The 17,605-nt window shown below is 55.3% G+C and overlaps 1 protein-coding gene across 3 annotated transcripts in view; it reads right to left on the bottom strand.

Moving 5' to 3' along the window:
- Positions 1 to 17,605, bottom strand: part of LOC122382408 — a 90,536-nt gene that overhangs the window by 57,205 nt on the left and 15,726 nt on the right. For all 3 annotated transcript variants that reach the window (XM_043367692.1, XM_043367699.1, XM_043367682.1), the window contains exon 3: positions 12,611 to 12,979. In XM_043367692.1, coding sequence (XP_043223627.1) covers positions 12,611 to 12,979 — 369 coding nt within the window. The remainder of the gene's footprint in view (positions 1 to 12,610; positions 12,980 to 17,605) is intronic.

Here is a 17,605-nt window from a genome sequence, read left to right as displayed (position 1 = left end):
CATCCCTGAGTTCTTGGGCACTGAGAGGTCCGCTGAGACGCGTTTCATCGTCTGAGGCGCATATGGCTGTGTTGTGAGTGAAACGTCTCACACAGGCCGCCGCTCGACGGTACTTGAGCCAGCCTGAGCTCTTCATGGCGTCTGGTAGCACAGGCTGTCGTTGGGTTGTGAGTCCCATGAAGCTCTCTTCCTTCACTTCCTCTTGTCCCGGTCTGAGCGGGCTTGCGTCTTGCTTTGATGGCCAGTCTTCCTCATCTTGCCACAGAAGCCCGGGTCCGCGGAGCCATCTGCAGTCTGGCGCTAGCTCTGACGCGGCCAGCTCTCTTGAGCAGTCGTCTACAGGATTCAGCGTTCCTGACACGTGACGGCACTGCTCCTCTCTGGTCAGGTCGTAGTTGCGTTTGAGTTTTCGTTCCGTGGCTTCGAGCCGTTTCATTGCGATCCGTCCGTTGTCGGGGAGCTCCACCCGGTCTTCCTTCCGCAGCATGCCTGTTTCATACCTGTCCGGAGGCTCTTTTGTTTTGCCTTTCAGGATTGACAGCGCACGCTCGTCCTCTTTGGACTGTGCCACAGGCTTGTCGTACTTGGTCCCGAAAGCCTCCGTTGACCACCAGTCCTTCACGGCACTTGCTAGGTCGTCGTCGCTGTTCTGAGCGTTGCGTTGGAGGAACATAACCTGGCGCAGGCTGCTTGGCTCCACTGCTGATATGGAGCCAGCTAGTGCCCATCCAAGCCCGGTTCTTATAGCTACTGGCAGGTTGGAACGACCCTTTCGTACTTCCTGTTGGAGAACAGCTTCCAGCACGTTCCCTCCGAGCAGCAGTTTCACATCACCGCCGTCATACTGCGGAAACTCTAGTCCACGGAGATGTTTGCATTGCCTGAGTTGGCAGTGAGATACCGTTGGGGCAGTCACATTCAGTGATGGTACAGCCCAGGCTTCCGGGATTTCGATGTACCCTCCCTTCACACCATCGCCGAGTGCGCTAACCGTCAGGGTAACGCGTTCAGATGGTTTCTGCGCTCCACTTCCCTCCACATTTTGGATGCAGAGCTGGCGAAGGTCTCCGGTGATGCCCAACTCCTGCAGGACATCAGCGCTGCACAGTGACGTCTGCGCTCCGGTATCTAGCAGCGCCAGGACGTCTTTTGATTTGGTCGCTCCGTGGACGCGCACCTGAACGACCTGTAGCAGTGTGTCGGTCTCATCGCTCAGGGAGGCTGCTACAAACGGCGAGTTTCCCGTTCCTTTAGCTTGCGGATGTGGTGCCGCAGCCATTGATGATCCGCTCGGAGAGTCTTCTTCCCTTGAGCTTCCCTCCTCATGTCTCGCGTGTCCTGAGCTCCTGTGTAGCATTGGATGATGAGTGAGCTTGCAGCCCTCCACCCCGCACTTCCGAGAGGATCTGCATCTCCTGGTCCAGTGGCCCTTCCTCAGACACGAGAAGCAAAGGCCGTTCTCGTACACCACCTCCATTCTCGCTTCCAACATTTTTCCCTTGAATGACGGGCAGTCAGCCACCCTGTGTTTGTCACCGCACACCAGACAGGGCGGCGGTGAACGTGGCTCCCCTTCTCCAGCTTCATGAGTCGCTCCAGTCGCGAGCGCTGTCCTCCGCACCGCTCCTGCACGCTGCGTGCCGGCTACACATTTCCGCTCCGACGTCCCAGACTGTACTGCCGAGAAGCTGAGGATGCTGACTTGCACCTGAAGCCATTCGCTGAAGGTCTTCAGAGTGGGTCGTTCTGGCCGTAGCCGAAACACTTCACGACCCCACTCTCGGGCCAGCTCATTCGGCAGCTTCTCCACCACTCTCCTGAGGTTCTCACTACTGGACAGATCGCTTGAATAGCCAAGATTCTGTAGGACGGTCACTGTGTTATGAACGATGGCGTAGAACTTTTCCATGGCTGGAAGATCCGTGAGAGCTGGTGGGTTGGAAGTGAAGATTTTCCTCAAGTGACTTTGGATGATGTCTTCTTCTCTCCCAAATCTTTCTTGTAGGGTTCTCAGAGCTTCCAGGTAGAGGCTGCCATTGAACAACATGCCTTCAATAGCTTGGGCTGCCGGCCCTTCTACGGCGTTCTGCAAGTGAGCCATTCGCTCTGAGTCCGATAGAGACGGCTGGTCGTGGACGAGCGCCTTAAATAGGCCGATCCAGCGAGGCCACTCTTGAGGGCTGCCTCGGAAGGTAGGCAGCGTCAGACGTGGTATACTTTTCACGAATGCTGATGGGCCCGGGACGTCACATCGCCGCTCGGAACCCAACGCTGTCACCCAGCTGGTTGGGTCCTGGTTGGCAGTTCTCGGCGTCTCGTCGGCCATCGGAGAGGTACTAGTAGCTTTCGGTGGCGGCGGCTCGCGCCGGAGCTCTCCCAAACCACTGACCACGCGTTCTTGCTCTTGCTCGTTTCCCTTCTCGCGGCCGCATCCGGTGTTGTTTTGACGACTAGGCGCCACTTCCACAGCGACCTCATCTTCAAAGTCGTGTCTTCGTTCCCACTCCAACTCGTTGCCAGCTGCCTTCCAGAGACGTGCCTTCAAAGCTGCACGTTCCACCTCCTCTTCTAGAGCCCTTTCTTCCAGCAAATCTTCCTGCTTTCTAATCTCTCGTTCTCTTTCTTTCCTTGCTTCTTCCAGCATATCTTCCTGTTTTCTCATCTCTCGTTGTCTTTCTTTCCTTGCTTTGAGATGCTTTAGTTCGAGAGCTTTCAATTCCGCGGTGATTTCAGCCTCCTTGAAAGTGGCTGAAGCCTTTGAGCCTCGTGATATGTGAGACCCGCACACTTTGCTTCCTTCCTCAAGTTGCACCGATGGTAGGGGGAGCATTCCTGTGCGTGACGCTGAGCGGCTCGCTGATGGGCGAGTTATCGCCTCTTCAATTCTTGCGACCGTTTCGGCGTGCCGTGCTGTTATTCTTGTGGCGTACTCCTCCGCTTGTTCCAACTCGCTCACATCTTGCAACTTCTCTACGAACTCCTCATTTGCCTCCATGAAGGCGTCCAGCGTTGTGTGCAGCGTCTCGAGCCGCTTCTTCAATTCCTCTTCACTGGCTCGCCGCGCTATTTGCGCGTCAGCCCTGTTACACGAGCGTGTGAACATGGCCGCCTTGCGACCGCGATGAAGCTTTAATGCCTTCCGTTCAGCGGTGATATCTCCATCCTCTCCTCCTGCAGGGTCGCAGTTCTCTGGCATCGTCTCCCGGTTCTCCGTCTCCGTCCCCTCTTGCCCTGCAGGCTCGCAATTCTCAGGCGTCGTCTCCTGGTGCTCCGTCTCCATCGCGTCTTCCATCGGTCCACGATGCTTCTCAATTCGACTGACACGGTGGGAGCAGAACTTATCGACGTCACGGACGGTCGTTCACGCACAGTATCGACTTATTGTACATTCTCTTCTTGACTTCTTACATTCTTAACTGATACCATCCGGCCCGGAGGACCAGCGAATGTTGCGGACGTCTCTGGCTTTCTTGTGTGGACTGTATAGTGTTTGTTACGTCTCGCAGCATTCGGGTTGGCGGCCGGGGGAAATTGTGAGAGGATGTAGGATTAATAGAGGCAGTGAACGAATAATGAAGAAGGGAAGTATCTAATCGGTAAATAAATAAACACGGATGAATAATTTACGGATCAAAGGTTCAACAGCGCCCGTCTCAGAGCGCATAAGGAGCACACCTCGCGGCATGCATGTTGGGTCGTTCAACAGCGCCCGTCTCAGAGCGCATAAGGAGCACACCCCGCGGCATGCATGTTGGGTCGTTCAACAGCGCACGTCTCAGAGCGCATAAGGTGCACACCTCGCGGCATGCATGTTGGGTCGTTCAACAGCGCCCGTCTCAGAGCGCATAAGGAGCACACCTCGCGGCATGCATATAATGTAGGATGACAGAGGATTGATAGGAATAGTGAGTAGACCCGGCCACCGTGAGAACTGTGAGCTGCGCGCCGCTCTCCTTTCCTCCACTCGCCACTTCGGTTTCACTCACACCACCACCACTTAAACACAGTCTTCTAAATAGAAGAGTTCGCTATTGACCGAAGACGGCGAGATGGCAGCAGTACAGCACAGACACAGTAGTTAGAAAAGTTAGACGTGAGCGGCAGCAGAGCGCCGCCGTCCGCGTTTGAGAGCGAAGTGAACTCGTCGGCGACTAACAGTGAAGTGAGACCGAGCAGAGCCCGGTATCGGTTCAAATACGTGGCCAAATGTCACTCGATACAGGGGTCGTGACATAGAGCACAAAAAAGGCGGCCGGCACGCCGCGTCCCCTCACACACCCTTCTAGTTCCCAGGCCCAGGGCCCCGCCGGCCCCATTCGGAACAGGCCACAGGTCAGCCGGGTCGCAGGGTCACAGGGGGACGCCAGTCCACCGTTCGCGGCGTCGATATGGCCCATTGCCTCTGTCTCAGAAAAAACCATGCGCGGCGACAGGTGGCCGCTGGGCGGGCGGCGGCCCGGCTCGGCGGCGGGACCGGCGGGGCGGGGTGACGGGCGGCGCGGCGGCGGCTCGTCTCGGCATCGGCGGCGCGACATTTGCCTAGTTTGTCGGCAACAATAGTAAATTGTGTAAATTGTGATAATATAGGCTATTTTTCGTACATCGTAATTTCATTTGACAATGACCCACTCTTATACGCAAACCAGCTGCAAATGAGCTATCCAGAATTGCTCCCAAGTTCTAGCACCGTATTGTCAATGATTCATTACAATCGACACGCGGAATAAAAGTATCGTTTATCGGCTCTGAAAATTAGAAGATCAATGTCTCAATTAGAACCGCTGTGACTTTTGAGTCTACGCAGCTGAATCTCGCCTGTTAACCCGCGCCCCGCTGGGCTATTCAGCCATACGCGCCCTGCTGGGGGGGGGGGGGCAGATTCTGCCCCCCCTGTCTAACTTCCGAACCGATGGTCGTAGAAAGACGGGGAAAACGGCAATCGAAAGCTCTCAACAAGGCGAATCTTAAGAGCCCAAATTTTTTTGCTTTAGTAGGTCAGAGGTCAGGTCAAGGTCAGGTCAAGGGTACAAAATGCAAGTTTCTACAGTATCGGCCTTGCACCGTAGTTGCCGAAGAATGGACTGAGACTGATTGCCCAAAACGTGTTCTTAGACTACCAAGACAATATTCGTTGCACACAATGTCATTCAAAGGTCAAGGTCAAGGTCAGGTCAGGTCAGGTCAGGTCACCAAAAACAAAATATAGAAAAGGGCATGTGCGACACATGTTTTATGGGTCATTTTACTCATGGAATTCAATAGGCACACTCAATAAGTGATATCGACCACCTCTGGATGAATTTCAGGTCGAGGTCAGGTCAAGTGAGGTCAAATTTTGAAGTTGGTTGTTAAGGCCTAAAAAGGTGTCTATCCGATGCAGTTTTTCACGGCAAATCGAATGGTGCTATTTTTGTTTCCGTACGAGGTCTAGAACTTCCAAAAAATTCATTTTTCAAAAAAATTGTGTGTCGTGACGTCATAAAATTTTGAATAACTCCCACATTTTTGAACCGATTCTTCTCAAAATTGGTATGTAGGTGCACATAGACCACTTCTTTGACATATATTCCGGTTTTTTCGATAAACTCAAAATTTTGGATTTTATAAATATTTTCCCAAAAAAGTCAGTTTTTTGGAAAAAATTTGGCCAAAATCCAAAATTTTCAAAAAACCGAGATAGCCATTTGATAGACAAAGTAGAATCACGTATAACCTTTTTTGTTACGTCTTGATTCCTTTAAAAATGAAGAAGTTAGCGGCGTTTGAAATTTTGCCGTTTTTGAGGCGAAAATGGCGAACATGACGTCACTAAAACGTCAATTTCTCAAAAATTTTCCGACGGATTTCGCTCAAATTTTCAGGGAACGTGTCAAATTGATGTATGATAAGGTACTGAAAGTTTGACGTCGCTGGCGTAACGCGTTTAGAAGTTATTGGCGAAAAACGGGAGGGGGGGGGGCAGATTCTGCCCCCCCCCCCAGCGGGGCGCGGGTTAATTAGGCGCACACGGTGGCCATTGCGCGATGCTGCGAAATCCTTACAACCTGGCCGATTTTTGTCTATTGGCGGCCGCAATAGCTCACCGTTACCCACGAAGATGTACAAACGATCCCACGCTACCCGCCGGTGTTCAATGTCGTGGGAAGCGCTCCCACTCGCTGCCGCCGTCCCTCAGAGCCGCGGGGTGATGGGCATGTTGAATACTACCTAAGCACGTGTTGCTGTTTTGTTCTCCTTCAATGCTAATGAACGAAATTCGGCGTATGCTGATCGGCGCAGCTGCAGCGACAAAAACAAACCCCGGCTGTCAATCAAGCGACCAGTGACGTCACGGGCGCACGATGTCGCGATTTGCCAGCACGGATGACTGATGCGGGACCTCCGTGCGTCGCTGGTGTTCCAGCGGTCCAAATCCTGGTCTGTGCGTCCAAACAAATGGCCGCACCGAGCGACCCGTCGGTCACAAATCGATCAGAGCCCCGGAGAGGAGACAGGATCTAACGCCGAGTAGTCGGGACGTCCTCAGGTCGACAGTATCCCCCGGTGAGGGGCTCTGCGCCCCCTCTGCCGCGGGAGGGGCCGTCCCAGAGCAGCCGACCCGGAGGGCCTCTGGGCGATCACCTCGACCTCGCCGTGAGACATCAACGATGCATGAACAAATGAACGATGTCAGGCTTCAGGCGGCAAACAAAGGCCTGATGAAAGGTGTTTGTGTTGAGCTGACAGCCCTAGCGGCGCACTGAGCTAATGTATGTCGTCTATACGGCGCTACAGCGCAAACAGACAACCATTCGGTGAGCGACTGAGTCGGTAAATGAATTTGCTGTGTCGATAAGAACCGGACACCGCAAAGCTTCCTAGCAGAGGTGTTGTGGAGTTGTGTCGGACGGTGCTACACATTCGATTAGAGGCCGAGACGAGTCACCAGGCAGCGCGGTGTGAAAAACCTGTCTTGGTAGACGCTCGCCAAGAACACTGTGACTCAGGCGCTGAGTGTGGGGGCTTAACGCAGACCAGATAGTTCGTGTTTTGACCGGTGCAGGCTATCATCGGTGAGATCGAATCACCGTGAGATAAGACCCCAAAATGCAGACCCAAGAGCTTGTTTGAGCTCAGATTTCGCAGAAATAAGCCCAACGACTCGCTTCACCTGCCTCCAAGAATGGTTCGTGCCATTATTCATGCAACAGTGACGCGTTGGATTGAAGAGGTTTTAAAATGCAGATGCAACCGCGATACGCCCGATTGGGGTGGCGACCGGATGCGCGGAAAGCGCTTTTCGTGCTCGCTGGCTGGGCTGGCGGAGCGCCGCGGCCGGTCGGACCCGAGCCACGGCGGCACGCTCCCTGGGCCACTGGCAGCGCCAAAGCGGCTTATCGGAGTCAGCAGAAGCCTCACGAGCGCGGCGATCGCACCATTCCGTGTACTGCCCGGCGCGGCGCGGGCTGACGATACCGCTGCCGGAGCTGGGGGAGACGGGTCGGTGGGCACACTTCGGACCAGTGGTCATCAGACACGCGCCAGTCGAATGATGCAATGGGGCCGGACTGGAGGCCGTCCACTGTCCACTGTCTACTGTCCATTGTCCTGCTCTACGCCCACGAGTCTGGAGGTCCAGGCGTCCGTGCCCGGTCAGCTTGTGGCCCGGCCCTCCTCGTTGTTAGCTGGCCCGAGTAGTCACCCGTTGCCCCCATCGCTCTTCCCAGCGAGCAAACCCCACAGCGAAACCGGATGATGAAACAGGCAAGGCTGCAGGAAGACAAAGATCATGCCGAAAACTGCGGAGAGTGGCTTGATAAGAGTGAAGTGCGCCAGATAATGCGATGTGCGTACTTCAGCTAGTTCACACTTGAAGAAGCGACAAGTGACCACGGATTTAGCATCGTAACGAAGGTCATTGTTCACTGGATAAAAAAAAACAGCTTAGTGGTAAGATAAAACACGGTTTATCTCTGAAAGCTGCATGTTTTCAAAATAAGTGGTTGAGACTGATGGTAGCTACATTTGAACGTTATTAGGACTTAAATTTACTTGTGTGATGACCTGCCTACAAACCGTGACCTATAACCGTCTTTACGAGCTAACAGAGCCTGACCTGCGCTACTGTAACTTCACATCGCATCTCAGTAATCTCTGTGATAATGACCGTCGCGCCGCCAGTACCTAACCGCCTCCCGCGCCAATTGCCAGCTTCCTTCCGCGCTCCAGCATGAAACCTTGGCGCGCGCGCCGCACTTGCAGAGCCTGTTCCACGCTGTGGTCTCGGCTTCAGTTGACCTGTCGACCGTCGGCGCGCCGGCTGCCTGACCCGGCCGACCCCGACCTTCACCCCGACCTCGGACTGACCCACTTCAGAGCGCGGGCCGACGGCGGGAACGGAGCGAGGCGCGCGCGAGACAGCCCCGGCGCGGCGGCAATGGTGCCAGCGCCCCGCTCATTTATCCCACCGTTTTTGTTGGTTGCTCGAGATCTGGGGTCGTTGTTGTGACTGCATGGGCTGGCCGACGGCCAGAAGCCCTCGAACTGCCGTGAGCTGCTGGATGCTGCCTGGTGTCGGCGTTTTTCTGATGTAGGGTATCGATGCCAGATTAATTGTTCTGTGTCTGGCTTGGGCCTAAATCGGCGTTGATTGTACAGACACTTCTTGCACTAATCCGATTATGCAGGGGAGGTTTCACAACGGGACGACAAGCCGATTGTGTCGCTGCCTCATCGCGCCGCGGGCGACAGGCGGGCCCCTGCTGCGCCGCAAATGACGCAGTTCAGTTCCTTACCTCATCAGAGCGAACACAAGAACGGTGCGCCAAACAGAGAGGGTGAGAGATGGGCAGGCGCAGTGGCGGTGCCGGAGCTCGACACTGACCTGCCGGAGTCGGTGTCGAGTCCAGCAGCGCGGCAAACAGGCCGCCAAATGACAAACGACACCGGCCACCGGTAAACAATTACACGGAGTGTGGAGCCGAGATCGGGGCCAGAGCGGCGGACGGCGACGGAGCGGAACGAACGACCTGTTAGGTGTTATACTGCAGTCTGCAGCTGCCCGCAACGAGGACCCTGACGTAGAGCCGGCAACGGATTTGCGTAAAAAGCACGTTTAGGTAAAATGAGACAAGGTATTGCCGAACAATGAGGCACATATGCGGGCTGCGATCCATATCGAGCGGGTAGGCGCCCAACAAACTGGCTATTCGTGGCTGTAATGTCGTGTTTGGCACCTGCCCGGAGAGCAATGGGGCTTTTATAAGCGTGAGAACGCTGTTTGGTCGGTCATGATCCGTCGTTATGTCCCTCATCGCCCGATTTTATGGCGATTCCGACGTAGAGTATGACGGCACGACAAAGGCTTGTTAGCCGCCCCAAGAGCGATGAACATAGCAGCTGCTTTCACAACATGTGACTGGTAAGGAAGAGATCACTGAAAGGCCGCGCCTGGAAGGTGGTATTATTCAGTTCTTCGATGTTACCTGGCCGGCGATCCTGGCCAGTGGTGCCCCGTCCCGTCATCTACGGTCGGCTCATTGAGACGTCCCGCTGTCATTCTCAGCGAGATTACAGAGACCGATCCTCGGTGTCCGAGGTCCTGAACTGCTCCAAGGCAACGCCGCCTGATGAGGATCTCGCGGCTAGCACAACGCGCGCTCCGGGCGACGCGCGACCTTCATTTGTCCAACAACAGTTCCCTATCCACCGGTCCGTCAGCCGCCAGCGGACCCCCGCCGTGGGTCCATTATGGAGCGTTTAGGCCGTGAACGTCACATCGTGGTGGGACTTCATATCGCACTGACCTCAAATCGCGGCACTTGATGAACTGAGCGTCTGGACGGCCGAATCTGCCTGCGGGCTATCCTCGACAGTGGATGGGTTCGCTCTCGTACCGTTGCCACCCAGGCGATTCACTGACGTCAAAATCACCCGTGGGGGACGCGGCGATGTCCGCCGCAAATGTGGCGAATCTGACGCACCGGTGCAGGAGCTGTGGTGCTGACAGCGTGCCGTTATTGTGGCAGTTGACGGCGTGCGCACACAGCAGTGCTGACATACTGGAAGAGCGTGTTGCAACGGTCCCGGCGTCACTGGCGGGCGGGGCCCTTTCAGATGTCCTCCTAATCTGCTGCGCAGACACGTGGCTCCCCAGTCAACGTGCTGCAGTGGTTTTATTGAGCCTTTTGTGGCAGTAATTGTGAGGATTACTCTCATTGTTATTCGGGTCCCTCCCTTAAAACCAGCAGCAGACACGCCGTAAAGAACAAGGACATTATTTGCCTTTTCCCCGTATTAAGTTTTCGGTGGACGTGGTAACAGTAAACCACATTGCAGCTTGCACAAAGGGCTTGTCAGTGATGGGCCCACCGGGAGAGCTACAGCTTCACGGTTTCGTGTTGCACTTCCTCTCTGTTCTGAGCTTTGTCTCTGTCCTATCGAGCAGCTCCGAAATGCAAATGCAGACGGGTGGATGAGACACCCTCCATGTGTCTGCTTTGCGGTCAGAGTATTAGACAACCGAAACAGACCGCTTGCGGCAGACCAAGGTGTTTCCTGCAGGTGCCTGTGGCGGCGACACGGTGAACTGGGTCGAACAGAACGAGCGCCTCCTGCACGGGCCGGTTGGAAGCCATAGAAGGCAGCGGCCAGGCACTGTCAAGGTCGCCCGGCGCCGGGACCCGCGGGGTGTCCGCGGCCCGCTCTGTCTGCCGGGGCTGCGGTCCGTCCGACCTGCCCGCAGGGGTGTCATCAGCGGTGGCACTGCCAGCCGCCGCAACGATGATGGCGAGGAAATTTCCATCGGTATTCCGCGCTGCTGCGCGTAAGCCTGGAAAGGCGCCAAGTCCGGCGGCACCGGGCCCCTGGGCGCCGGATTACCGCGGCACACATCGGCGCGCGCTGGCATTGACACAGAACACGTACACAGGGGACCAGACTTCCGAAGGGTAGAGGTGACGTCACCGACGGACAAGGCCGCCGCCGGGTGACCTGAGCAGCTGAACACTGCGTTAGCAGGGCGGCAGGCCCTCCTGACCCGGCGGCGCCTTCCTGTCGGCGCGAGGAGTCACCGGGCTTCGATGAACGGCCGCCATGTTTGAGCAGTCTGCACCGCTGAATCAGCACGTCAATCATCGAACGGCATCGGTCAGCCTTCGTCTGCAGAAGGGCGGTCTTCCCGGCGTGGCCGGCACATGACAAAGGGAAGTGCTGGAGGTCTGACAGGCCGCTCTGCAGCTCCGCAGGGAACGGCTCCGAACGGAATTGAATGTCCACTCCAGAGTTTGTCAGCGGTTCCGTTTGCGCCACACGAAGACGTCCATGTCCGGTTCAAAGGCCGCGATTAAGGCGTAAAAAACTGCGAAACCTCAGCGGAAGACAAATAAAAGCTTGAAACACCTGGAAAATCTGATCGGAAGTGCTAATCAGAGATATCCCTCGATCGCGCAATCGACTATCAGTGCGGAAACAACCATGAGTGACTGAAAAACGATAACGTCTTGAAAGTGAATCTTGCTGCAGTTTTCCATGGAAAGAAAAGAGACAGAAAAAAAAACTTGGATTTAGCCAATCGGTAATTGGTCCAGGTCACGTTTTATTTCTACTTTTTTTCCAAAACTTTTTTAGTGTTCACAGGCAGTCCATGTTTTCCCAGACTAAATTGTGAAGATAAAAACACCGAGCTACGATCAGCCGCGATTACGATTATGGCAGTCGTTTTTATATACGTGCCTGCTATATGTCGCAAAACACCATTTTTCATGCCACAAATGACCAACAACGATCATCGATCATTGCTAAACACGACCCTGACAAACGCGACCAAACTTCGTAACCGGCTGTCCTCAACGCCACCGTTAACCGTGGGAGCGGCGGCGCGCAGCCCGGTGCTGTTTTCCCATCGGCGGTATCATCATTAGAGCGCGTCTCAAACGAATCGGCCCCAGTGCAATCGGCTCAAACGAGCCGCCGCAGGTGCAATCCATCACTTGGAGGCGTCCCACACATCCCAGTCGAGGTCGTCTCCCCAGCTGGGGCTGCTGAGGCCACTAGGGGCTGGGAGTTCAGAGTTTGCACTACCCCGAGGTTGTGCACCAGCGTGCTGCAGGGTTATTTGTTGTTTTGGTCGGACGGGGTTTCTCTTCTCCGCTGCTCCAGGAGGTACCGCCTCCGGGATGACGAGACTGTTTGGTATGTGGGCTTGGACACTCACTTCATACACCCGGACGCTGGGTGCCTCCCCGTATATACCTCCGAACGAACGCTGTCCTTGTCCCGGTCACCAAAGAAGGCCACCGCGTTAGACCCCCGAGGGTGATCGATCCAGCTGCATATAGCGTGAGAGGTGATGGATTCGAGACACGTTTATGGTAGTCTTTTCAGCCAGCCGCCGAAAACTCTTTGTATGGCAGGAGCTGACCCACTTTATTTGGTGGTGGGTGTGCATTTAATATCCGCCGAGCACGCTGGAAAACGTTTAGCGACAACACTCCCTCCCATACTCACATCTCCCTATGGACCACCCGGCAGCCCTCCAGCCCGCACAAGTGCCAGAAGTAACCAGATAGACCACCCCGCCGCCCCCCCCCCCCCCCCGGCCGGCACAAGTGCCTCTCGGCCGTGCACTCACCTTGTGCCAGTTTGGCAGTGTAGTCCTTGTTCTCGACGATGTAGTCGAGCTCCATAGTGGAGTCCATGACGGCCTGGATGGTGCGCACGCACTCCCGCTCCAGCAGGAGCACGTTGACCTTGCCACAAGACTCTTCGCTGCAGCTGAGCGCGTGCAGACACTCGAAGAGCGCCTCCACCAGCCGGGAGAGGGTGGGCGGCGACGGCTGCGGCTCGGCCGAGTCACTGGGGTGGCGGCGCAGCACCGAGCAGATCTCGTGCAGCCCGCTGACTGAGGGGTTTCGCAGCCCGTCTGTGAGCGCGTCGAGGTCCTGTTCCGGGTCCGAGTCGAACTCGGTGATTGTAGGCAGTAGATGGTTGCCGTGGAAACCTGCGAGCAGACGAAAGGTTAGTGGTGTGAACAGAGAACAGAACGGAACAGGGGCTGAGGGAAAAAATAGGTTAGGGTATCGGAAAGCATGCGTTACGTTGAACCGTAACGCTGTTTTTTTTTTTTGCGAGAATGCTTCACGCTTGTGACATTAGACTGGTTCGGTGATGAGGTGGTGAGCGAGACGTCAAGGATCTCCCGGTAGTTGTCAGGCTGCTTGAGATGATGAATTTCATACGCACTTAATTTTCGATCATTGCGCATTAATGATGGTTCTTCTTGTATTCCATTCATGTTATCACCCACGATCCCCAGGACTGAGCGAATCTCAAATGACAGCTACCGACAGAGATACAGCAAATCGCTGCAGAAAACCACTAAATCACCTAATCTAAATCCAAGATCTACCACCAGTGCGGTTCTCCGTTCGGTGAACTGAACGAAACGCCAGCCAGCGGAATATCGGGAATGCCATTTCACTACCCCGCGAATTGGCTGTCTTTGAACAAGCTGGACATTGTTATATTGAATTCCCTGTTGCACATTTACGACACAACAGATGTATTTACAACTGAAAACACATGGCGACAACTACCGGCACAGAAGCTTGCCTTTCGGACAACAGAGCGGAAATGGTTTAATAAGCTGGGCCGCGATTTACGAGAACCGTTATGCGCCTACGCCCTGGACATACGCAAGTCACTTCACCTGGCCGGTAGTACTGTTATGCTATCTTATTCAATCTCAACTGCGTAGGAGGTGCGTTTGCTGTAGCCGCTGGCCACGCATTAGTTAGTGGTCGACAGCTTCAATTTCCGAGCCGCGTCTATGATCATTACGATGCAAATAGAAACAATCAGGCGCTGATTGAGCCGGTGGTTTTATGCAATGGCTCTCCATTGAACCGGAACGGTCAGGTCAAGTCCTGGACGGCCATTCATGGACAGCTGCGCGCCTATTTAGTGCCGATGTGCCATATCCAGCCGTCTTGTCGCCTTGGGCCGGATCTAGCGCCGCGCGCTGGTTGTGCAAGTCTCTCCATCCACACGAGGTGTCGCCGGCTCGTGCGTGCCAGTCTCGGACAGAAGGCTCCTAGCATTGACCCTGTGACCTGGCGGCGCGCCCCGGTCGGCCAAGGTCGGCGCCCGCCGGCTGGCGGAAGAGCGGCCGTCACGGCGCCGCCGCAGAGGCGGAGTCGAAGGCGGAGCCGATCTCAGCCTGCCGTACCGGCGCCCTGCCACACTAATAACGCAGCGCCCGGGCGCGATGCGGCGCTTCGGCCAGAAAATGTGTCCAAATCGGGGTCAAGGTGGCGGACCTCATCAGGCATTCTGGTGGCGAGTGCGGCGGCGCGTCGGCAGGAGGGGGCGCTTCCCTGAGTGCGCGCGCAGCGCCGGCGCGCCGCTCTGCAAGGTCGTCGCGGGGGCCGATGGAGATCAGTCGGTAGATTGAGAGCCATATTTGGCAAAAGCGCGACTGTGGGGCGGCCTGGCGGTGCCCAGGTGCCGCGCGCAGGACGGCTCCGGCCCGGTCAGGGCTGCCACGGTCACCGGCGCGGCCCGCGGCCAGCCGGGCGGACCAGCTGAGCTGCTGCTGGAGGTCCCGGCCACAGCTGTTGGTCGAGCTGGGACGGCCTGGGATGCCGAGGTGGCCGAAGGAGGTCGAGGTGGATGGTATTATAGGGTGCGTGTTGTTTTGGCTGCCTATGTATGGTATTATGCCTGTTTAAAATGTTACCGCATGCCTAATTTTACATGCGAAAATGAATAAGGTTGCGATAAAAATGCCGGATAATGATAAAAATTTGCAATACAGCGAAATGACAATGCGTTGTCAATTTAAACAACAAATGAACTTAGCGCTGCATATGCATAATGGCTTACCTATGAGTAAAAACTCAGCTTATAGCTTATCTTTTCTCCATGTTGAATTGAGCCACAATTTAAGGAAGATAGCACCACCCAGACTACCGCCAACTAATTCAATAACCCGCACTGGCGCCGAGTGGCCTTTTTTACCAGATGTCCGCTCCGCGCGTCGTCTTTCTGCCGAATGCGCAGTCGGTGACTCATTTGCGGTTTATTAAGGTGGCAGTTACCAGTGTTGTTGCACAGAAAAAGTGGCCGTTTCGGTGACGTTCTGACGCCTTACGAGCGACGCCGCCACTCCATACACAGCGGGTGAGTGGGGCCGCCGCGACTTCAAAGCGCCACTGGACAGACCACCGTCATCGGTCCCTCAGCACCGCCGCTGCTCACCGTCTAACGAGCGGCCGTGGCAGGCGCCAACGAAACGGCGACACTTTACACGACCGCCGTGCATCAAACTGACAACGGTCACGATAGGGCGACTGGAATAATAATCTGAGCCTCCGGGACGGTATTGGTGACCATTACGGTGACGGCGTCTGTAAACAGCCCTTTCTGGCCGGCTGCGTCAGGTGGCCACGCTCGCTGACTCATCGTCAACTCGTTATCGACTCGTGCAGCTTCGTGAAAAGCCCTTAGAACCCCGCGCCTGAGAGGCACCTGTGGTAAATCCAGCGGGTCATCTGGCCAGTGCGGGCGAGGATACCTTTATTAGGCACCAATCGTCCCCAGTTCAGTGGGCAAAGAGTGCCTCTCGAGAGCACGACCTGGTGGCTTACGGCGGCGGCTCGGCTTTGGTTCTGTGTGGCGTCGGCGCGAGGTACGGTGGCGGAGCTCAGCAAAGGGGCATCAGCACCTCACAATGTGCTCCGTTGCACAGGGGAGATCGGGGCTTCAGCGGAACCAGGTGCTGTCAGTTCAGTTCACCCGTCCCGGACACTGCAGGTCCTGAGGTACTCTCGACGGGCCTTGGGTGGTCGACAGTGAATGCTAGTAGGCAGAGATCGGTGGCTAGGGTCGGCGGAGGACACGACAAGGACGGCGAATCCTGTGTGGGTCCCTAAGTGACAGACTGCAAATGGGTACTTCCCCGGCTTTCAAACAAACATTCTGCATAGTTTCGTCGGTGTCTTTGGACGCCGTAGCACTGTACCTATAAGCTCATATGGACGGACCGTCCCAAATCGTCTGCGGGTGTGTCCTTCTACCTGGGGGTGCGGCCGCCGACCTGTACCCGCACCGCCCTCTGAGTCACTGGCACATGGCCGCCACCGAGGGACGCTCGGCTCTCCATTGCACGAGCATGGAGTGGGGAGGGTTCCGCGAACATCCATAAACACACAAATGGCGAGACAGCCTCCAAACCCGGCTTGAGCCGAGGTCAGGGGCACACCTCAACAGTGGGCCTTACACGTCGCAGAAGCGATATTTTATAGCCGTGCTTAAAGAAGTACCTATAAGATTTATGAAGCAAGTGTAGTGAAAGGTACAAAGTCATGTAAACACGCTTTGGCTTAAAATATCGACAAAGCCAATCAGGCCGGTTTGTAAAATAGGTCCGAACATAAAACCAATGTCACTTTTATCGGCTCATGACCGACGTGACATCTATCTAGGTGACACTTTCCTCGCCTTTTGGTGTCCGTATCGAGTAGTTATCGAGCATCTATCACTCGTGTTTATACGACAGCATGCGATACCAACACTGTCATGCGTGTCAATGGAAGGGATATCATTTTGTGAAGGGTACCCGATTTGGAAATGATATGCGTCACTCTTTATTTGCGGTTTGGATATCAACTTTCGGCTATCCTCGATACATTTTCTCACGTCCGTGCTGCATTTCTCCTCCCCTTTTCTAGCCGGTGACGTCGGATGTATCAGGAACTCGGTCGGGCGTGTCTAAACACTCGGCTCATCATCCGATTAGTTGGAAACTGTAGCCACTAACTGCGGTCGGCGCGGGCCTGGATCGGCCGGCCGGCGCCGGCGGCTCGGGGCGCTGCGGCCGCTGAGCAGTCGGCTGGCGTCATCCTGGCATCTCCGGGGCGGGGCTTCGCTGCACGAGCAGGGAACTGACGGGGCACTGGGTAGGATAGCTGGCTGCAGTTTTGGAGGAACCGTTGGATGAAGTTAATGACTAACATTTACATGAATGTGATGCTCTGACGCGTCAGATTGAATTTAATGACCGTAGGTTGCCGATGAACAAACACGCCGATATTTTTCGTCTCGAGTTAAATATAATAACAATTGAATTGCGACGAGCACGCAACAAGTCAGATTTTCCAGATGTATCCGTTACGCATTCTTCCAGGGAACGAATGCTAAAGTTTTGTGTGAGCTCTCCGGGAGTGTCGCAGTTGGGACGAGCTGGCCCAGCTGCACAGCTGGGGCGCCTCACGGTGGGAGCCCAGCGGGATGGGAGCACGTCAGCTCGTGCATGAGAGGATCGTGTCACAGAGTTGGTGCATGCGAACGATCTTGACAGCTGTGACAACGAGAATAGATTGTGAGCAGCGGCTGACGTGCCGGGTACGGTAGAGGACAGACTGATGGTGGGGGAGACCTTAGTGTGTTTGCGATCGGGAATACTTTTGAACCGAGTAACCGAATTAATCTAGAAATGAAATCATAAGGACATGGACTGAGTGGCAAAGGGCGTCCTTGTCTGCAAATTTACTTTTGAGGGACAAAAAGAGTAACATGAAGGAATAATATTCAGGGTGCCCAAAAAGTGCAGGTCATCCAGTACTCA

The sequence above is a fragment of the Amphibalanus amphitrite genome, unplaced genomic scaffold (genome assembly GCF_019059575.1).
Source record: "Amphibalanus amphitrite isolate SeventyFive unplaced genomic scaffold, NRLGWU_Aamphi_draft 000011F_arrow, whole genome shotgun sequence".
NCBI lineage: Eukaryota > Metazoa > Arthropoda > Thecostraca > Balanomorpha > Balanidae > Amphibalanus > Amphibalanus amphitrite.
This window is presented reverse-complemented; position numbering and strand designations above follow the sequence as displayed.